At 55.1% G+C, this 21,842-nt stretch overlaps 1 protein-coding gene across 2 annotated transcripts; it reads right to left on the reverse strand.

Moving 5' to 3' along the window:
- Window positions 1-317: 317 nt before the first annotated feature.
- CD101 (CD101 molecule) lies at window positions 318-20,420 on the reverse strand. 2 transcript variants are annotated; one of them, XM_040582960.1, is made up of 9 exons: window positions 18,914-20,420; window positions 17,379-17,756; window positions 16,029-16,445; window positions 12,688-13,068; window positions 11,525-11,908; window positions 10,181-10,585; window positions 4,811-5,218; window positions 3,225-3,623; window positions 318-634 (listed from the first exon to the last, which is right to left on the reverse strand). In XM_040582960.1, exons 1-9 carry the CDS (start codon window positions 18,963-18,965, stop codon window positions 438-440), a joined length of 3,021 nt encoding a protein of 1,006 aa, XP_040438894.1. In that variant the 5' UTR covers window positions 18,966-20,420; the 3' UTR covers window positions 318-437. The 2 variants fall into 2 exon arrangements, with proteins under 2 accessions (XP_040438894.1, XP_040438893.1); XM_040582959.1 differs by having other exon boundaries at window positions 17,379-20,420.
- Window positions 20,421-21,842: the final 1,422 nt, after the last annotated feature.

Here is a 21,842-nt window from a genome sequence, read left to right on the forward strand (position 1 = left end):
CAACGCTCCACTTGCAGCCCTGCCACTGGTTTTTAGCCTGCACATGACATAGATTTTGTCAAGTCACCTAAAATGAGTAGCAATTTGATCGTTTTGTGTTGCAGTGCAAAAAGAGCTGTTTTTCCCCTTATACCTGTAGAGGAATAACACCACTTCCACCCACAGTGGGAGACACATACTGCAAGGAGCTCAAACATACCACAACGAACAGAGTGTGAAATGGGTGGGCACCTAACCTACGAGGCAGGAACACCCGTTATCAAAACCCTATTTGCTTAGTAATTCAAAGCCGCTTCATTCCACTGAAAGTAAACACGCAATTTCAAGGATTCATTGCAAGAGCTACTACAAAACAATAAAAGCCCCTCTGAACGTACTCAGTCCTCCTCAGCTGTCCAGCTCCACTCCTACAAGTTACAGCTGCCATTACAGACCAGCTAAGTCTTCTGGACCCTTCCAGACCCTTGCAGTTCCATCAGCTGGTCACCTGTGAAGTTAGCCTTCTTGCTTTTTCCAAATTTTAAGTACCAGCAGAAGATAGCAAGGACCAGGAGAAGGAACAGAACCAGCGGAAAGTAGAGGATGAAGTTCAGCAGTGATGGGGATGAGCAGATCCTAGACAAAACAGTTGACCCTGGAGGAAAAAAGAAAGGAAAAACGTGAGGCCCCAAGCTGGTTTGATTTTCTCTCTCTTACTGTTTCTATAGGTTATCTTCTGATCTCTTTTCCCTTAATCTTCAACACTACTAACTAATTTTTAAGAATTCATACAGGCTACCTGAAGAGAAGAGGGAGACAAATCAGGTAATTTGCCTCAATTTCTAGTTTTGGGAGGTCAGATAGAGCCCCAAGTCATTCAGCTGAAACATCCCGACAGAAAGAGGACGGTTTTCCAGCTAACCCAGTCCAGGCTGGGCTCAGTAAGGCAAAGCCAACACCCTTCCACCCGCCGTGTCCCTGCCCGACACCAGTGGTGGTGGGGTGAGGGAGAGGGCTGCCAGAGGCTGTGCCACCGAACGCGGAGGAACAAGAGGAAAGTAAAGGAAAACAGATCAAGGAGGTCCCTGTCTCCCCCAGCCACCCGCCCCTCCTTGCTTCTGCCCCTCTGCTCTCCTGTTTCAGCCACGCTGAGCTGCAGGCAGCTGTGAGCCCCATCCCTATCCCTGGCAGCTCCTGCAGAACAGCTCCCCAGTTGAGGTGGAGGATGCCTGTACCTCTGGTGGACCTTCTGGGTACTCCAAACCCCCCACGTTTGATCAGTCCTGTTCCAGCTGAAAAGCTCATCTGCAGCATTTCCATTTTTTGTCCGGGGCTCCTTACTGCTACCCATTAAGCCTGGACATCAAAAACTGACACATAGCTTCCACACCACAGACTGACCTCAGGTGCGCCTGGCCTACCATGAAGGGTTAAGCCAACTCCTTTGGGTCTGTTGTATCCATCTCTAAGCGTTGTTCTTCAATTCTCCTGTTTATCCAAGACCCAGGTGCAGATGCTTTGCTCTGCTGAGCTGTGCTGAGCATTGCAGGCAGGGCTGCTGATTTGAAGCTGTCCACGGGGGACGCGCACAGCCTGGTGGGCTAGGTGTGACCCTAGGGATGAACCAACCTGGAGGCTACCCCTGGCTGTGAAACTGGCTTTTACCTCTGAAGCTCTGTGCCCCATCCATGCAGATGGAAGCGGCATTTACTCCCCTATAGGAAAACGGAGAAGTCTCCACTGCATGAATGTTTCTATAGTATCAGGGAGGCATCCTTAAAGGGCAGCATCAGTGATTAGAGCTGAAATGACTCCTGGTTATGGGAATACTTGCACATGGTTGTGTCATTACCCCTTGGAAAACTCCAGAACATTCAAATCCATGAGCCAGAGGGGCATTTTGAGATACCTGCATCAGTAGAGAAAAGTGTATGCACATATACATACATACAAAAAAAAAAAAAAAAAAAAAAAAGAGAGAGAGAGAGAAAGAAAAAACACCCAGCTAATCTCTTGGATTTTGTGAAAACCATGAAAACCACTTGGCAAAAACACTTATAAAAAAATTGGAGAGAATTTTCCTGCAGTTACTGAACAATTTTAGCAACGGTTACTCCACCAGTAACGGGTAACAAGAGACAGAGGGAGCTGATGAAGGAGAAATCTCCGTGCTACAGGGAGCCGTGATGGACAACAGCAGGAACATAACAGCAAGGGGATAAAGCGCTGTCAGTCCCTCCCCGTGCAATTAAATCCAGATTAGTTCTGCTGTAGGTGCAGAGTCATGCGAGCAGGCTCTGTGCCTGCCTGTGCCAGCAGCAAGCACAAGGGAGGGCTCACAAGGTCCCCCTGAGCTCTTCCATGCTGGTCAGCACTGGGAATTGCTGCAGAACTTATAACAGCGTGCAGGCACCCAGGCTGGCTTCGGGCATGGCATCTCCAGGGCTGAAGGCACGAGAACAACTGCAGGAGCCCCTCAGCTGGCTGCAACACAATTGATTTCACGGTTCATATTTTTTTCCTCCACGTGGGTCATCCAAGCCTATTTCCCCAAAGAGGCAACAAAAAAGTACTTTTTTCCTGCCTATTACCTCCCTAGAAACACTGTGTGCACCTGACTGGAAACCTTTGCTTTTATTTATTTAAAATTCTGTATGCAGAATCCAGCTCTATTTTTGCACCTGGCCTGCACCCCAAGAGGATGGAGGCTGTTTTTAGCGACCTCACTGCCAGCAAAATCACACCAAGAATTTTTTCCCTAAAATAGTTAGCGTTCAGGCCCCAATGGCGTGACTGAAAGCAGGTGTTTGCACCCATGGTCCCGCAGAGAGCCACAAGCTACAAAGCACCGGAGACACAAGCGCACTCGATACCCTCTGGATGGCTCCACAGTCAGAGCTCTTGGTACCTCACCTGACCACCGCCTCCAATGTTCACAATGCCAAGCACCTGGGTTTCAGCCCTGGCAGATCAACGGGACCAGGTTCTCATCGTCTCCCCTTACCAGGCCCACAGCACAAGTCCATCAAAGGTCTCCCGTGCCTCCCAGCACAACCCTGGTAACGCCCCCAGCACTGAGCCCCTCTGCAATCCCTCAGCAAGTCCTCCCAGCCCCGCTGCATCCTTGCCATTGCAGCCAGCATCACCAGCAGAGAGCTGCCATTATTGCCCCCCCCGCCACATCCCAGCACACCTAAGGGGGAACCGGTGTGGGGTGAGCAGCCCCTCGCCCCCAGCAGCATTACCTGGTGGGATGGTAGTCAGCTGGATGTACCCTGAGCACGCCAAGGCTCGCAGAGCCCAGTCCTTCCCCTTGCTCTGCTGCTGCCACTCCTGCACCCGGCAGTGATACACCCCAGCATCGCCCTCCTCCACGCTGTGCAGTGTCAGGCTGAAGTCGGTGGCAGTGGGGCGGCGGAGGTGCAGCCTCCCCGCCAGGCTCTCTCGGGGGTACTCGATGGCACCGTTGCAGTGAAGGGTGAGGAGGGACCTGATGGAGCCGTTCTCCTCACTCCGAAACCAGGTGGCTGCGAGGTGGGTGGTGGTGGGCTGGCGGGCACCCTGCAGCAGGCAGGGCAGCGTCACCTCCTCGCCCTCCCTGGCTGAGATGCTGCGGTTGGTTTTCTCCAGCTGCAGTTCACGCTCTGAGGCAGGGTGCAAGCAGAAAGAGATGTTACGGTGTTGCACTGCCACAGAAATGCTCCTGCCTGTGCCTACAGGCTGGTAGAAACCTGGAGTGAAGCGGGGGGGATTGATGTGGCCTTTTGCAAGACACACCCCCCACAAACACCTTGCTCCTGTGACTCATTCTCCCAGGGGTTCTTTTCCCCCCACTCTGATCATCATGGGGGTTGTTCAGCCTGGAGAAAAGAAGACTCAGGGGGGACCTTATTACTCTCTACAGCTGCCTGACAGGGGCTGTAGGCAGGGGGGGTCGGTCTCTTCTCCCAGGTAACAAGGGACAGAACAAGATGAAATGGCCTCAAGTTGTGCCAGGGGAGGTTTAGATTGGATATTAGGAAAAATTTCTTCACGGTGGCCAAGCGTTGGAACAGGTTGCCCAGGGAGGTGGTGGAATCACTATCCTGGAGGTGTTCAAAAACCATGTGGATGCGGTGCTTAGGGACATGGTTTAGTGGTGTAACTTGGCAGTCCTGGGTTAACGGTTGGACGGGATCTTAAAGGTCTTTTCCAACGTAAATGACTCTGCAGTTCTATCTCTGCCCCCTGTCCACAGCCCTCTGCTGCAATACTTCCCACCTCATCCAAGTTATGCGATAAGGCATCTTTTGGACCAAAAGCTATTTAGGAAGCTGGAATTCTCTGATCCACTTTGTTTAGGGCTGCAATCCATAAACCAAGTGAGGCTGAGAGAGGGAAGAACTGAGCCAGGGATGCCCACACCATGCACCCCAGCAGTGCAGTGCCCAAGGTGGGAGCAGCTGAGCCTGCAGCTTTGTTCTCAGCAGCAATGTGCCGCAAAGTAAGGAAAACTGAGTGTCTTCTTTAAGGATGCTCAGGAGCACCAGGAAAGGGATTCTTCCCTGTTCACAGCACTGTACAACCAACCAAGAACACCATGTGTTGGAGGGAAAAGAAAATGCCGTGATTCACTCTGTTATGAAGCAAACAGCTTGGTTGGTTTGGGAGGATGTGGTAAATCCTCCTAGTTTCCCTGTTTCCCTCCTTCATCCCTGAGTCTCAGATCCAGCACAGAAGACACTGCTTCTCCTAAGCCCTGCCAGCTTAGGAGAGGCCTGGCAGGGGCCCTGTCATAAACAGATCGAACCTTCTCCAGCAGCATCTGTACAAGAGATAACAACCTGCTCACCTGGGAGCTTGAACTCCAGCGTGGTCTCTCCCGATGCTGCCTCTCCAAGTTTGTACCAGCCGTCCACCAGCCAGAGCCATTCCTCTACCACACAGTAGTACCTGCCCTGGTCCCTGGGTTTTGCAGAGATTATCTGCAGCCAGAAAATGTTCCTGGACACCCTCTGGCTCAGGAACCTGGACTTTTGTGGAGGAGAGCTGTACTCAGCCCCATATTCCAGCATGCTGCTGTAGTTGGCCCTTACGATTTGCAGGGGGCTTGCATTTGCCAGAGGAGGAGGTAGGAGGTACCAGGTAATGGTGAACTGAGAATTATTCCGGGCAGATACAATCCTGCACTCAATGGCTGTGTCAGCACCGCCGGCGACCTCCAGAGAGCTCTCTTTTGTGGCTACCCGAAGCTTGCTTTCTAAAATGGAGAAATAACAAAATCACGCCGGCTGCAGCTGCCAGTGCAGGGATGCTGGCAAGGACAGGAATAAGGCTGGTCTGAGACACCAGCTGAAAGAGAAGGGAGGAAGAGGGTGCTCAGAGGACAGAGAGCCATTAGGGGATGCTGGAGCAGGGGGTGGGGGAAGGAAGGAAAGAGCAAATCCACACATTTGAACTGTGGCAGGGAGTCACTGGGTGCTGCTGGGCTGGGGAGTAGCAAAGGAGGCACCTGGGGGACCACAGGGCAGGAACGGGGGGGATGGAGGCAGCTGCTGTGTCGGAGTTTGGAGGCAAAGCCTCTGTCTGAAGCAAACGTGTCTGTCTACCACTGCTTCTCTCGGCAGGCTCACACATTAGCAGCAACACTTGCCCACAGCTTTGGAGACTGTGAACAAGTGCCTTATCTCAGAGGAACTACGGAGCCTGTGTGGGTTTCAGTAAGACACCCTCTCGAGTGTTTGCTGTGGTTAATCAACCCGAAACCACGTAACACTGTCCTGAGCACCTGCTGTGATTATACCCAGCAATTGTTCCATGTAGCGCTGCGCAGCGCGGGAGAGGCAAGCTGCGGTGCTGCCTGCAGCTCTGCCCCTCGGCAGGGTACCTGGTCACTCCTAATCCACCTGTGCTGCTCCTGGTTTGAGGGACCCCCCCCTTCCTGCCGCACATCACCTGTTGCTGGCAACTCTTCTTCTCCTCTAGCAGCGGAAAGGCTGCAAACCGGTCTCTCTGAAGGGCCTCCAACCGCCCGCACTTTCCCTCAGCCCTCCCCTCCGCGCTGAGACACCACCTCAGTCAGATGGGGCCAGCAGCCAGGGGAAGGAGCACGAACAGATATCTACCCGTGGGTGGGCAGAAATTACTCAGCAGGAGATGCCGTCAGGGTTTTAAAGGACCGCAGGCTGAGTTTCCACTCTCAGCCTTTCCTCGCACGCAAGCTGAGTGGTGGGATGCCCTGTGCTGCTGGGGCTCGGGGCAACCCAGTTCCCCTAAGCTCAGCCCTGGTGCTGGCTCGGGAACGGGCTGAGATGCCTCCACAGAAGATCTCAGCTCCCTGCCTGTGGCTGCAGGGTCAGCAGGGTGCTCTCCTCCACTGCACCCCCCCAGGGGATGTGACAGGGGCAGGTTATGGAGAGGACCCGTGGACCGGCAGAGTGCTGCGGTTTGTGCCTCAGGGGCTGCGGGGAAGAGGGATACTGCAGGAGAAAGCCCACACATTTCCCTTTCCTGCAAGCATTTCTTCTTGAAACTCAAGCAGTCCACTTCAGAGGCCATCACTGTCTCTCTTGAGACCAATTGATGCAAAATATCCCAGCTGATGGCTCTTGACACCCCTGTGCGTTGCCTCTGTCTCCATCCCAAATTTCCCAACAAAATCTCCATGCTCGTGCTCATTTATGCTGCTCTTTTCTCCTTGCACCCTATTGCTTTTCCTCCTGCTTCTCTCCACACTGCAGACAGACACATTTTCACCAAAAGGTCAAGAGTTTCCTCCACAGCAGGGCTTGCACCAGCCCCGGTGTCTCCTCACTGCCTCACCTCAGCGGTGAGGATTTCAGCAGCAGCATTCACCGGGAGGTCTGGGAGGTGGCTGCTCCCAAGGGATCAACAAAGTGCTGTCCTGCATTTCACAGTGCACGTTCGCTCTGCTCTGAAGAAACAGGTATGGGCAAGAAGCAGAAGAGACAGGAAAGCAACCACCCTAATTAAGAAACTGTGCAAATTCATCAGAGCCACACACGCAGAGATCAAGCAGACTTGAGCGCACTTAGGAACCAGATGCAAGTTGATGACTTCCAGCTTCAGCACTTGGAAGCATACCCAGCCCAGAGCCAAGGAAGGACAAATCTTCAGAGGGGGACACTGGAGATATTGAAAAGCCATCTGGAGATGGTCCTGGGCAACCTGCTCTAGGTGGCCCTGCTTGAGCAGGGGGTCGGACCAGCTGACCTTCAGAAGTCCCTGCCAACCTCAGCCACCCTGTACTTCTGTGACAGGGGAACTGATCACACTGGGAAAAATAAGACACTTGGTTCTTCACTTCAATGGCTGAGTGCAGAGGAGTATCACTCAGCCAGCCTGCTCGAGTCCAGGAGCTTTATTCAGGGACCCACAAGTGAACTCTGCCAAAGAGAAAGCAAAAATACACCCAGGTATTTCTACTGGAGACTTCGCTTCTGTTTCAAAGGCTACAGGAGAGCAGCAGGCAGGGCAAGGGGAGGTGGTGGACATCAGGGACGGCCTTCTCATGACAGACACATGGATGTGCCTTCCCCCAGCTGCAGCTGCCAGCAAGAGCATGCCTGCGAGCAGCCCTGCCACCTCCCCCAGGCAAAAAGAAGCTTCAGGAAAGCCAGCTATGGGGCCATGCTGGACCAAAAATGCCGCCTCCTTCCAAGCGAGCTCCTCCTGGCAGTGCTGCTGCAGTCGGGGGCAGGTGGGTAAAGCCCAGGACCTGGCCCCAAACCCAGAGGTGCTGCCAGCACAGGCAACAGCAACCTGCCCAGGGCTGGGGGGTGGGGGTGGTATCCCCAGGCTATGCCCCACCAGGGCAGAAAACACTCCAGAGAAGCAAAAGCTGCTAGAGCTCAGAGAGGAGCCCCGGGAGCCGCTGCTGCGAGCACTGGATTTTGATGAGAAAAAATGCTGTTAGGCTCTTGGAGATCACCTCAAGAGGAAGCACAGCGCTTGCAGCAAAGCCCCTTTGTTTCAGCTCTAGGTCTCCTCTGCTAAAGATCAATTACTGAAAAGGCCAGAGCACCTGCCTGCCTGTTCCTTTGGCACAGAAGGCCACGGTGCTGTTTTCCTTTTCATTTTCAATTTAATTAACCGAGCTGAGCCTCTTACTGTGAACCCTGCTGGCTGACACCTTGCTTTCTGCCCGGCCCAGGAGCAGCAGAGCATGCAGGAGGGCATGGTGGCTGCAGCAGCCCATGCGAGAGGGGTGGCCGGTGCAAAGCCCCTGCCAGCTCGCTCCAGAGCAGGGGGAACCCACCGCAGGTGGCTGCACTGACAGGCTGATGCTCCCAATGGTGGTGATGCTGATGCTCAGGAGCATTGCTGATAAAGCTGGGCAACATCAGGGCACTAACTACGGTACCTCACCAAAAGCCAGATGCTGAACTACCTCAGAAGTCAGAAATGGAAAAGACCTGTCCTCTTTCCCCTCCGGTTAAGACCTTTCACGCATATTGCTCTGGTCTGAAGCTGCAGGCCAGATCCACAGTGGCACTGAACTTCCTAAAGCACCAACTCGCATCAAGTGGTAAACAAGGTGCCAAAGCAAAAGTCAAGAACCCCAATATCTCTGCATGTACCTCCAGCTACACAATTTTATATTTGAAGAAATAGGCTGGGGATTTTCACGATTTGCAGCTTCATTTTCTGCAGCTTCGCCTCATCCCATTGCTGCTAGAGCCGGCTTCTTTCCTAGACTTACTTCTCTACCTTCCCAAACATCCTTTGCTGGCTCATGCTACCTTTGAAAGAGATGGTGCTAGGGCCAGCAGCCACCTCCCACTGTGCATTGCCCCCTCCCAGTTCCCACCATCTTCACAGCATCACAGTACCCACTAACAGCTGCAATATATTTGGAGCCAAATCATAGCATCTCACTGCTCCACTGCTACCATCTCCTCTACGTAGACGCTCTACAATTACATCTGGTCATCTTTATGCCTTTTACACTACCAGCATACACTACCAGACGCTGTCTGTTGTCACCCCTCGTCTCAGTACCACCCTGCAGCAGCCCCCCTGCCCTGCTGACTGCAGCTCAGGGGTAACACTGGGTGGCCCCGCACCCAGCTCCGCAGGGGCAAGGAGAGCAGCAGTGCAGGAGGAGGAAGAGACCATGAAAATGAGCCCCAACAGGGAAGGAATTCTATCAGCTTACACTACAGCAAACCCACGTGTTAAAAACCACAGAAAATGCATAATTTCAGTTCAATGGATTGTGATCCCAAAAATCCAAGCATTAGAGGAAGGAGCACTTAACGCATGAGAAAACGAACAAGAACTCTCCTTTGCTGGCAGAACAGACACAAAGAGGGGGGGCGGGGAGGGGGAGGGCATGCCTGTATTCTCACGACTGCCTTGACAGGCTCCGAGGTTTTGGCCAGGACAACCACTTGAGCTCCTCCAGCAGTCTCAGCCAGGAGCAAGCCAACAGCGAGCTGCTGCCAGGGGTGGCAGGGAGCAGGCGCGGGGCGGGCTGGCGGGGGGCTGCAGTGTATTTGCAATTATCTCTCTTCCATAAGAGGATGAGACTCCCTGCACGATGCTGGCAGGCACGGTGGCAGCATGGACCCTGCCTGCAGAGGTGGCCATAAAAGGGAACCCTGCGCCGGGCTGCTGGCTGTGCAGCCCCCCCGTGCCTGGGAGGGGGGGTACCTCCACCCAGCACCCCAGCACCTTGCAGCTCAGTGCTGGCTCCCAGCCCGGCACAGCTCCCTGGTGCTGCCTCAGCACACCTTGAATACACCGCGGGAAGCTCAGAGGGACACAGACTTATCCCAGCATCAGTTTCAGAGGCTGGCCTCTCTCCACCGCCCTCCAACCCCCCAGAAGCCCACGCCATGGGGGGCACCTCGCACCCCCAGCATTCAACTGGACTCCTTGCAGGGAAGACTACTTCTTCCAAGAAACAAGGCTTAAAATCCTAGTGGCAAGGCTGATTCCTATATGCTTGGCGTAATCTGCAAACAAACAGATGTTGCCACTCCCCAAGACCAAATTTGCCTCCAGGAGTGTTATCTGGAACTGTGGATGCTAAGGAAGAAACAGGACAGGCAGCACCCTCTTGTGCAGCCCTAGGAGGTGACCCCACTGGGAGACACCCCAACCATCAGTGGTCTTGGTTGCTCCTGGTCACATTTGATGAATTTAAAGTTGCAGAAGGAGAGACCTTTGATGAAGAAGCACCCATGGAGCTGCTTACCTGGCAGCACCACCTTTATTCCCACAGCATTGGACCTGGTGGTGGCTGCTGGCTGCCCCAGCGGTAGGGTGTTCCTTCTCCAGACCTCCACTTCACACTGGTACGTCCCCTCATTGGCAGCCATGGCATCACGCACGCACAGGCTGAAGGATGTGGCAGCCTTCGTCAGCTGGGCTTTTCCCTGGAAGCGCAGCTGTGCTGCTCCCCAGGCCATGGTGCCGTTGGGAAAGACCCGGACCAGCTCGTAGTGGTGGTAACTGGGTAGGCTGGGCTGGAAAAACCACCCCACGGACACCGGCACATCCTCGAGGGTGTAGCTGGCGCTCACTTGGCAGACGAGTTCCAAATTCTGCCCATATCTGACAATGGCATTTCGGCTTCTCAGCGTGGCATGCAGACCGAGACCTGCCCAGGAGGAGAGAACCCTTGGCACCGGGAGAGAAGTCCTGCCCCATGCCACCTCACTGCCACCCTTCCCGCACAGCATCGTCCCCTCTGCCCCAGCCACTGCAGCTCCACGGCAGCCAGCAGCCCTGCCGCTCTCCCCCGAGTCACACTGCGCTCTTCCAGCCCCACGAGGTCCCTGGCCCTCTCCTCCCTTGCCACCCCTGCTCTCCCAGCCCCCCAGGCAACCCTGAGTCCCTTCTCTTCCAGGGTCCCCAGTGTGTGTCCCTCCCCCAGCAGGCAGCCAGGGATCCTCTGCTGCTGCCCTGTTTGCTGCTTCTTTCCACCCTCCGCAAAAGCCAAAATGCTCCTGTGGTCCAACCAGTGGTCTATGGCACCCAGCCCAGCAACAAGAAAGGCAAAACACCTTAAGTCACAGCCAAAAGCTGCCTCTCCATAAACATACCCCTTCCAGCAATCAAAGGAGGAAAGAGGGGGGCATGCCATGGTGGGGAGGTGGGCTGTTCTCGGGCAGAAGGAGCAGTCAGGTGCCAGCACCAGTGGTGCATCTCTGACAAAGGTCACCGCAGGACTCAGCAAGTGCCTTTGTTGAGCTTAATCACTGTAAGTATGCCGTGAGAACAGGTATTTTGTATTTCAAGTTAAGGAGAAGGTCAGAAGGACCTGCTGAGCAAGCCACTGCCTTTCAGGTCTCTGGGCATTTTAGCCGTTGTGTTCCACTTGTCTCCCCCCAAATATCTCACAGAGGACCAAGCACCCTGCTAGAAATGGGGAAACTGAAGCGCTCCAGGGTCAAGCCATCAGCCCCAGGTCACCCTGCAGCAGCAGCAGAGCTCAGGGCACAGCAGGGCTCTGTCCTACCCATGTATCCTCCTGCTTCTCCAGCCTTGCCTCCAGCATGCCCAGCCTCAAAGCCCACAAACAGGTGGCCCAACTCACCCATGGAGCTGACTGTCACTGCTGTCTCCCCCTCCTCTGTCCAGCTCCGGCCTCGGGACCACTCCGTCGCTTTGCACCCATACCGCCCGCCGTCACCCTCGTCCAACGTGTGGGGGATCACCAGGGTGAAAACACCGGAGCTCGCCTTCTCCAGCCGGAGCCTCCCCCGAGTCCTGCCATCCTGGTAGGTGCTGCCCAGGATCAGGGTGCCGTCCTGCTCCATGGTGGCCACCAGCACCTGGGGACCCGGGTTCTTCGGTGGCAGGTGCCACCACTGCACAGACACAGGGCTGGACGCTCCTTGCACCTCACAAAGGAGGATCAAGGCATCTCCTGCCATGACCTGTGGTGTGCTGGTGGACACGGACAGGCGCATCTGGCTCTCTGCAAACAACAGTTACTGCGTGGGAGGGGACATTGTTGTGCTCCTCAGAGAAAGCCAGAGATTTACGGCATTAAAGAGAGAGACTAGATAAAAGCCTTGACATTGGAAAAGGAAAGGAATGGTCTGAAATTTTCAACCAACCTTTTCTTATAACTTTGGAGAGAGCTTTGTGGTTTGGTGGTTTTTTTGTTGGTTTTTTTTTTTTTTTTGTCTTCTTTAATGTCTTTCCTGGGACATGGTTACATAAAGAAATACTTAAAAAATAGAGCCCCAACAGACAGCTCCTGCTGCATCAGAATAGGCATTATCAAGCTACCAGAAGGAAACCAAGGGTCTCCTACACATCTTTGTTAGAGTGGTTTCTCACAAATCATCCCTCCAAAACATGGAGAGCACCCTGATAGAAATGGCAGTGCTCACCCCCTGTCCAGAAGTACCAGTTCTGCTGGGACATGCTGTGATCCTCAGGAACAGCAACAAGCGTTGCTCACAATTTACTGTACCAAAGACACTGGAGGGCCCCACCTCCCCAGAACTCCACCTATTTGCCCCAAAATCATTGCAAAGAGACTGAGCTAAAGTTTTACACTGTGTTGACAGTTGCTGCATCTGTCATGCTAATATTTGTCAGAGCGAGTACTTTTCTCAAGATTATGTACCAAAATCTACAGCACATTTGTGCTCTGGCTGCAAACAAGGTGAGGCTGGACTTGCAGCGTTCCCCAGCCAGGTTCACCACAGGCTTTACCCAGAAGAACAACCATTAGGATTTACTAACCTATTGGCTTCACATCAACTTGGATGCCTGATGACTGGTTGGTTTGGATGCTGTAAAAGTCTCCAGTCTTCACCTCTGAAACAGAGCAGCGGTAGGTACCGTTGTCCTTCAGCCTGACCTCGTAGATGGTGAGGATGTAAACAGCGTTGCTTTCCTTGAATGCTCGGAGCTGCCCCAGCTTGGCTCTCTCCTTGTATTCTTCCTCCCAAAACAATACCCCATGGGGGTCAACCCTGACCACTTCCATGCCGTTGAGGAGCCAAAGCACTTGGAAGTGCCTGCTGCTGCTCTTCTGGGCTCCCACCGTGCAATGTAGCTGCAAGGTGTCACCTTCAGAAAGGGAGCTTGCAGCAGCAGCGATGCCCACGGAGAGGTCTCTGCCTGTGGGTAATGAAAAGCAAAGAGGGTGTTGGGTGGCCCTGCCCACGCTTCCCTCCCGCCCGGCAGCACTGATGGCTGTGCGGAGGGAAACGGGAGGGAATCCGCTGCTGAAACTTTTTCTTTCACTGGAAAAGTGATCTGGATGAAAAATTTTGCTCATGGGACATGGTTGTCAGCTCCAGGCAGTAACCAGCAGTTGCAGATGGAGGAAGCAGCAGAGCTGTGAGGAGCTGCACTCCGCACTTCGGGGTGGCTACCCCCCCCAAGGCAGAGCACTCACCGGGATGGCCACGAGCCACAGCCCCCCCCCTCGGCTCAGGCATCCGAACCGAGGGCTGCCCTGGCCCAGAGGCATCGGCTTTTGCAGGGGGCTGCTCTGTCTGGCCTCCTGGAGCTGTTCTGCTTCGTATAACAAATATCCCTTAAGGCAGAAAGAGGCACAAAGAGGCTTTATCACTCGGTGGTGGTTTTAGCTCTGCTGTCTGCGGTGGGAGAAAGCGCACGGAGGGCTGGCGTGCAAGCGGCTTGCCCGAATCTGATGCTGCTGGTCCCACACGCTGCAGCCCTCACTGCCTGCTGCGGGATGTTGGGCAAGAGATGCTCTCCAAGTTGGGCTAGTTCCTACAGAAAGCAGACACTTCGAGACTTGTCACAGCACGGGGAGGTCAGAGGGGAGCTAGAGGAGGTGGAGATCATCTCCTAGTCCCTATCCTGCCCCTTGTACCAACTAGCAGCAGTTGCTGAGCAAAGAGGGTAGCTGCCTGCCACCAAGCACGAAGCCATCTTCCCCGTGGCAGACCCTCTTGGGCGGTCAGCCACACCTGAGGTAAGGACCCTGTCTCTGGGTGCTATGGTATGATTTACCCTCCTTGCAGGGCATTCAAAGCCTCTGCTGCTAATACCCCTGGGTTTTGGCATCAGCCTGGCTGGAGGCTGGCTGCAGGCTGCCCCAAAATGCTGAGCCATGACCCCACACGACAGCGGCACGGCCAAAAAACAGGAGGCAGGGCTGAGCCCCAACTCCCTGGACAGGGACCCTGGCTCACCCCACTCCATCTCCTTGGGTCGCCGCGGTGCCCCCCATGTCCAACAACAGAGGCAAGGCTGTGTGCTGTAGTTTGGAGGTAAAACAGAGCAGCTCCCAGACTGCCACTGGAAGGGCTTGAATAATTCGTCGAAAGCAGAGTACCGTGTGAATTTAAGCACAGGTTCATAAACAGTTTGCAAACAGGAATCCCAGCCACTGCAGATACGTTTGGCATTCCCAAATACTTGCTGGAGAGTTTATAGAAACTGATGGAGCAGTTAGCCATGGTCAGAGTGGTCGCTGGCTCCCAGTGTGATGGGGTGCTCAGCCCTGCAGCCCAGGCTCTCCCACAGGGGACTGGAAGGAGACCCCAGCCCTGCAGATGTGATGGAGGGTTTGTACACCCGCTGCTGTTTCCCTCTGGCAGTACCAGCAGCTCTAATACAACCACTGTATTATCCTCTTACCACCATCACCCACTTTCTACCCTTAACAGCTACCACAGGGCAAATACTACACTCTGACAAGGTTTCTTTATTTCTAAATGATCCTGTGGCACTGGTACCCAAAGTGACAGGTCATGATGAATCCTCTTAAACAAGCAGATGCAGGGAAGCGTGCCTACTGCCGTTGCTCACCAGGCAGCAGTAGACATGGAAAGCCATTGCTGCAAACGGTGTGTAGTAAGAGGAACAAAGCTTTGCCAGTCTGCCAAATTTCAGGAACCAGACTGTGACAGTGGGAGACCACACTTCCCACTATCTCCCCCTGATATCTTGCCCCTCTGAGCCGCACACGGGGCGCTTGGTCCTTACCCATCTGTTTCTTTGGTTTTCTGCTCTGACTCAGCACCCTCCCCCGTGAGACACCAGTTCCCCTCACCACCCCAGCTCTGCAGCCTCCTCCATCCACGCTCAGGTGTGTGGACAGGATACACCACCTCCCCAGACGGGCTGTCAGTGACAGACTTGCTCCCATTTTACTGCACACTACTGCATATATTAAAAGGCATCAGCTAGAGGCAGCCTTGTCTTGGCTGCTTTGAGGTAAAAGTTACTGGTGGGAAAGAGAGATTTTCCATTCCCTTGGGCATGGCCACCCACACACAGCCGAGGGAAGAGCAGGCCAAGGGACCGCAGCCAGGAAGGGGCTTGTGGCAAGAGAGATGGCAGACAGGATACTCAGAGGAGTGGCAGCAAATACACAGTTCTACAAGATTCCCAGGGTACTGGGGACAGTGGAGTCTTCCCACCGCTCCTGGGTGAGGTGATGCAGAGCTTGCAGATCCAGGAGCCATGGGAAGCTGCTGGGCAGAGAGGAGGGGAGTAGGCAACTCTGGCAAGGGGCTGGTTTTCGAACTTTCCTATTTTAATCCATCTCGTACATAGCAGTAGGTCTGTCCCCTCCTTCTAAATACCCAATACGATGCTCTGGAAACCATCAGACTGGTGAGAGCATGGACAGATAAGCCACCTCCAGCAGACACTAGAGCTGCTCAGCACATGCAGCACATCCCCGTGGCACCACGATGGGCAGCTGACTGTTGTGTACTTCAGTTTTTGAGGCCACGAGACCCTCGAGGCAGTTTAACAACACCGTTTTCTGTGCACTGGAGTTTAACGCTGCCAAGGAGCCAGGCTGCTGTGGGCACACACTGCTTTCTACACTAACACCTCGCGTGGGCACACAAGGTTGCACGATCGCCGCTGGCACTAGAGGTTCAGCTGTGTGAACCTCAAAAGTGAGAAGCACCACAGGTCCTGAATCAGGAGCTGCCACGGCCCTCCCTCAGTGCCCAGTTGGAGGTGGCTGGACCCACCAGTGGGTCCCTGCGCTGCAGCAGATGCAGGTGAAGGCCGCTGAAGGCTGCTGCTATAAAGCTTTGAATGCACAAAGGAGTTGGAGCCAACATGTGAGTTTGCAAGGACCTTACCCTGGCTTATGACCACCAGCAACGTCCTCCCTGTTTGCTTGCGGGAGATGACCTCCCACGTTCCATCAGGATCCTCAATCCACTCGGCTGCCTCGCAGTACAGCTGTCCCTGGTCGGATGGCTCCACTCCACCGATGAAAAGCTTGTACGTGGTGTTCCCAACCTTGTTCAGCCGCACATCCCCTGCCAGAAACCTGTGCGTGTAAGAGGACCCTGGCCTCAAGACAAAGTCCTTGGAGAGCGTGAGGACCTCCTCGGCATGGTGCTCTCCTGCTCCCTGAAGATGGTACCAGCCAACAGAGAGATGCGTGTGCTGGGCAGTGGACTTGGACACCTCACAGGTGAGTTCCACCACATCCCCTTCAGAGCGGGTGAGGACCTGGGCCACCATGGAAGCTGTGAGGGTGTCTGCAATCACTGAGCATGGGGGAGAAACACAGAGAACAGCTGGTCACAGGAAAAAAAAAGTCTCTTGGCCTCGATGGGCAGCCTGCTGGCCACTACAAAACTGTGGCCAGGCCCTAAGGGATCTGACAGCATAGGAGAAATTGCTTTTGTTGCTGATAGACAAGGCTTCCATCAGCCTACGCCAAGGTGTGAAGCAGTGGTTAAAACCTCAGCAGGGGATAAAGTGCAGTGAATCCCTCTGCAGTACCCTGTTCAGTCAAACTACGGGCAGTATTAACTAGGCAGCCCCAAGGAAGTGAATGTCCAGCGCCCCGTGCTCCCAAGTGCGGGCTGGTACAACGCTGGGATAAAGGAGGAAATGGGTGAAATCCAAGTGGAAGTACCATACCAGCATGTAGACTCGGTGGGCTCACAGGAGGGCCTTTCCCTTTGCCTCTCCATCCCATTGCCTTCCCTCTCCCAGCGCTCAGCAGGAGCTGCTACCTCCCTCTGTCTGTGGGTATCCCGCTCGCGTCAAGCCCCACACCCTGACCTGAGAGGACACGAAGAGCTAATGCACAGAGCCCCAGAGCTCCTGCCCACCTAAGCGCTTAGCTGTGAAATGCTGTGGCTGCATCAGGAGCTGAAGTTACAGTCGGGCCGTGGGACAGCAGGGGCTTCCTCTCCCTTCCCTTGCCCTGGCTGGGAGGCAACCGCCAGAGCAACCTGCAAGGGGACATTTGGGCATCCCCCTACCTTGGCCACCCAGGGGGAGGATAGCAACCCCACAGTGGGGAGAGAGGGATAATTTGTGCTCAGTGGTCCCACTCATCACTCCCTTCCTCAGCTGTCCCTCTGCCAGAGACCCAGAGACATGCACTTCTCCCCAGCGCAAAGGCAGGGGCAGTGGAAACCTGCCTGTGTCTTGCCCGGCGGGGAGCGGGGCTTTCCTTCAGAACCCACCTGAGAGGTTGGTTTTGGCGCTGTAACTCCCAAAGTACCTCTCGTCGGTGTTGGGCGTGTGGCACTCGTACTCCCCGGCATCCCGGTCCTGCAGCTCGGTGATGTGCAGCAGGACGGCGTCCCCCTGCACCCGCTCCACGTAGATCCCCCGGCTGTGCACACGCTGGGTGTAAATGGCGTAGGGGAAGGAGGGGTCGATGGTGCTGACGATCTGCACCTCCCGCTCAGGGGCCGAGGGCAGGTAGATGGACCACTGGAAGTTCTGCTCTGTCGGGCCCTGGTAGCCGCTCACCTTGCACCACAGCGTGACGTGGGACCCCCTCACGCGGTAGAGGGGTCCCTTCTGAACAGCCACCACCCGCTGGCCAGCGCTCCGACCTGCCGGCAAACAGCACGCGTGGCGTTTGCAGGGGTATATGGTACCCAAGGGCTGCACACCCAACATGGCAGCGGGTCTGGGTGTGCACAGGACTGCAACATAATACTGAAAAGAATTGCTGGGCAGTCTCATTTTTTTGAAGCACGAAGTCCGAGGGACTTCACACCCCTTGCAATCGTAAGAAGAAGTCCTGTAACAACAGATCTGCAAACTTTCTTGTCTCCTAGAACAACTAGGGGTCACACGACAGAGACCAGAACATCATAGCCACAGGGCTGTCAAGCCTGTTCATAGCTGGAAATATCTCTCAGCCAGCTGTTCAGAGGCAGCAGCAAGCAGGCTGAGATCACTGGAGGAAGCTTGTGGGGTGCTAAAATTAAGAGGGCCAAGCACTGAGGTCCTGCACAAGCTGGATGGGGAGAGCAGGTGCCAGAGCTGACCACTACCAGAGAAGGAGGTGCAGTGCAGAAGCAAAGGGACAAGGGACCGCGGAGGGAACCGGCAGGCTGGGTGCTGCAGAGGTGCTCCATGGACAGAAACCAGGGAGAGTGTGGGAGAAGGATGCCAGCGAGAGCTCCTCTGAAGGCAGGAGGCACCGGGAGGCATCAAGGACTCCCTCTGTTTCTGCCTGCAGAGGGTTTGGGGAGGTGATGGCCACCTGTGCACCCTCCCCTCACACAGAGCTCGCAGTGGTGACGCTCTGTTCTGGTGCCCAGCATGCACACTGAGCAAAACACCCAGAGGACATCAGCACTGGGTCAAGAATCAACCGTGAAGACCAGGCCAGGGAAAAGAGCTGGTGGCAGCACAGCCTAAGAAACCCTCAGAAACCCCCTCTCAAGGGAACGGGGGAGGAGGTAACCCTCTCTGCACCCCCAGCAGCCATGCAGCAGGGGTGTGCATGTCCCCTCACTGAAGCCCTGCCAGGGTCCATCTGGGCAAATGCTTTCAAGTGAAACCACGGTGCTGAAAGGAGAACATGCTGCTGCACTTCTTCCCAGGGCCACCAAGCCAGAGCAGCACTGGCGACAGGGGCTACACGCCAGGCACCCTGCTGAGCCACCTGCCTGCAAAGGTCCGGTCCGCACCAAGGGGGTGCCTTATTTCCCCCCTCACCTGCCCCAGGAAAGCCCCCACGACCAGGCAGGGCACTCACCCAGGAGGAGGAAGAAGAGGAAGGCACCCGCCAGGCAGCGCACCAGGCCCATGGCGAACAGCTCCGCTTGCGTCCTCTTCCAGAGGAGTGGTGGAAAGCTCTCGCGGGCGATGGTGACGGCTGTTTTTGAAAGCGGCTGGGAGGAAGCTGCTGGTGCTGGTGGTTTCCGCTGCTTAGAAATGACGGGGAGAGGCTGGAGAGCGGGGTGCGACAGCAAAGCAGGACGCCTCTGGGAGGTGACAGCCGTCACCCTGGCCCCACACCACCTGGGCAACGGTGATGACCAAGGCCCCTGCTGCCGCGGTGTGCCTGCCAGGTGCCCGGCACTGCCAGCTGTAGTTGTGCTGTCCGACTGCAGCTCACGGGCTAATCCTCCACCTCGCGACTCCCACTCGGTTGCACGGAATGGCTGTTAGCAGGGGGCAAGGGGCCAGACCCCGGGGAGGGATGGAGGCAGATTTCCAGGGCTGAAGCCCCCTCCAGCTATTTGTATTCCATAGCTGCAGACAGCAGCGTGATGCCTCGGGTACAGGGTGGGATGGCACAATGCTCCCCAAGGTCAGCAGACTAAGCTCTGCCTTGGGGTGCAGTGGGGCACCCCAAGTGAGATGTCTCTCCCACAGTACATCCCCCCAGCCAGCCCGTTGGCAACACGGGCAGGAGGCTCTTTTGTGACAACCAGCCCAGCCCAGCCAGCTTATCGGTTCTCAAAGGATCACCACACAGCCAGAAATGGTCCAGGAACGCTCTCCTGTAAGCGCATCCCATGGGCTGGCACCTGGGTGCAGGGGATCCCAGATCTGCACCGCTCGCAGGGGTGGTGGGACCCCGGGGAGCTGCGCTGGGGGGGCTGAGGCCAGGAGGCTGCTGGCACAGCCTGAGACAAGTGCTGGGGGGGCATCGGCTGCCACGTGGCATCGCGCCCGTCGGCACCACAGGGCCTGGGGTATGTTGCTGCTCCTGCCCAGCAGGTGCCAGGGACACGGTGGGAGACTGATGGGCACATCCCAGGCAGGAAAAACCCAGCCTCAGGCATGCAGCCAAACATCAGCAAGGGGCTTAAACCAGGGACACTCTTTAAAAGGTTTTATTTGGGATTTTCTGGGGGGTTGTTTAGATTGTGGGGTTTTTTTTTTTAGTTGGTTGATTATATTTTTTTTTTCCCCAGAAAGGATGGCAGCACAAGGCATTTACCCCCGAGTCACGCTGCTCCTGCCATGCTGCTGGGGCATCGGCTGAATAACTAAATTAGCTCAGGGATTCACAAGGAAAAACCAACTGTAAAACAAGTCCTTTTGCTTAATCCCATAGGACTCCTAGAGGGAATGAGATTCATGTAACAAACCAAAGCAAACATGAGGTCCCTCCTCTCCCCATTTAATAAACTGATTCACATAAAAGCCTGAGGGGCCGGGAGGTAGAGGCAGAGGCTCCTCATTGCAAAGCTCGTGCCTCCATTACCCAGCTCCTCACCACGCTGTGCGTGCGGCTCCCACGGCACCGCGCATCTCCCACGGCACCGCGCAGCTCTCCAGAAAGCCAAATCCAACCCAGGGAGACAGGCTGTTGCAGCCAGAAAGCCAAATCCAACCCAGGGAGACAGGCTGTTGCAGCAGGCAGGGAGGTCCCTGCCGGATCTCACCTGTCCCCTGCCACCCCCCACCTTGCTGCAATGAAATGGAGCAGCGGAGCAGCACCTGTTTTGAGCGAAGAGGGGGCAACGCAGGGCTGAAACCCATGTGCTGGCTCCCCAAAGGAGGTGAGCAGATACAGCAGAGGCTTGCAAGTGGTGGAGTGCCCCAGCAGAGCCGTTGGTGGGAAGAGCCTGCATCCTATGGCAGCAGGACACAGCCAAGCACACAGCCATAATAACTGTGTGGTCGGCTTCTGTTCCCGGCTGCAAGGAAGGAAAGGGATGAAGAGGATTGCTTTCCAAGAGCAACCCACTGCCAGCAGTGCCCCAGGGATGATCCTGCTGACAGTAAGCTGACCTGCTTACCACTTCAGAGGAGGGAAAAGCATCTCTGCTACAGTGACAGAGCAAATGGAAAGGAGACTTGGAGTTCAAACTCCGTAAGCTTCCGACAGTCAGTGTGCAGATAAACACACACATGGGTACAGTTTAACTCCAAGCTCGCAACTCTAATGATGCATGAGTCGCTGTTCACATTTGCAACAGAGGAGCCGGGGAGAATAGGATTGCCTGGCCCAGCCCCATCACTAGCAATGACGATGCTCTGTGGACAAAACCATCAGCTCCTTCTCCCTGGGACTGCGCAGTCTTAAACTTACTCTTTCCTTCCCTGGGAAATAAGTGCAACAAGACATAAGGCAGGGCTATTAACCACGCAAGGCAGGGTAGAGGAAGAGTATCAGAGAATCCTTTACAAATACAGCGTTACCATTAGCGATCACACCAGGGAAGCCAAATCCATGGGGAGAAAGATCACCTTAGCCTTCTTTCCTGGAGATGGCACCAGATGGGAAGTGAGGGGGAAATACCCTTCTTGGATAGCACAAAGGGTCCCTGTCCATACCTGTAAGGAGCAGAGGACTTGCCTCCTCTAAGCCAGGCAGTACATGTGCCCATGCACCTGACTTGGTGAGCTGAAGTGCTGTACCAGGACCACAGGTATTAAATGCTATTGATCTCTAGCCCTTGGCACAGCCTCACTACTGCCAGCACCTGCGCAGCAGGGTCACCTCAGTGCACCCCAGCAGAGTACCACTCCAGAGCACAAGGCTAGAGGTCAGGTCACCCACAGCACTGGCTTTGGCTTTCAGGCAGGTGATGACCATCTTTAATTGCACGCCTCCATACCCATTCTCCTTGCTCCTGCCTCCCTGGATGTCTTTGCAGGCACCCTTTTTGGATGCTGCTAGCCACTTTGGGCCAAAGCTTTCCAGAAAAGGAGCACCAAAAATGCAG

The sequence above is a fragment of the Falco naumanni genome, chromosome 2 (assembly GCF_017639655.2).
Source record: "Falco naumanni isolate bFalNau1 chromosome 2, bFalNau1.pat, whole genome shotgun sequence".
In the NCBI taxonomy this organism is placed as follows: Eukaryota; Metazoa; Chordata; class Aves; order Falconiformes; family Falconidae; genus Falco; species Falco naumanni.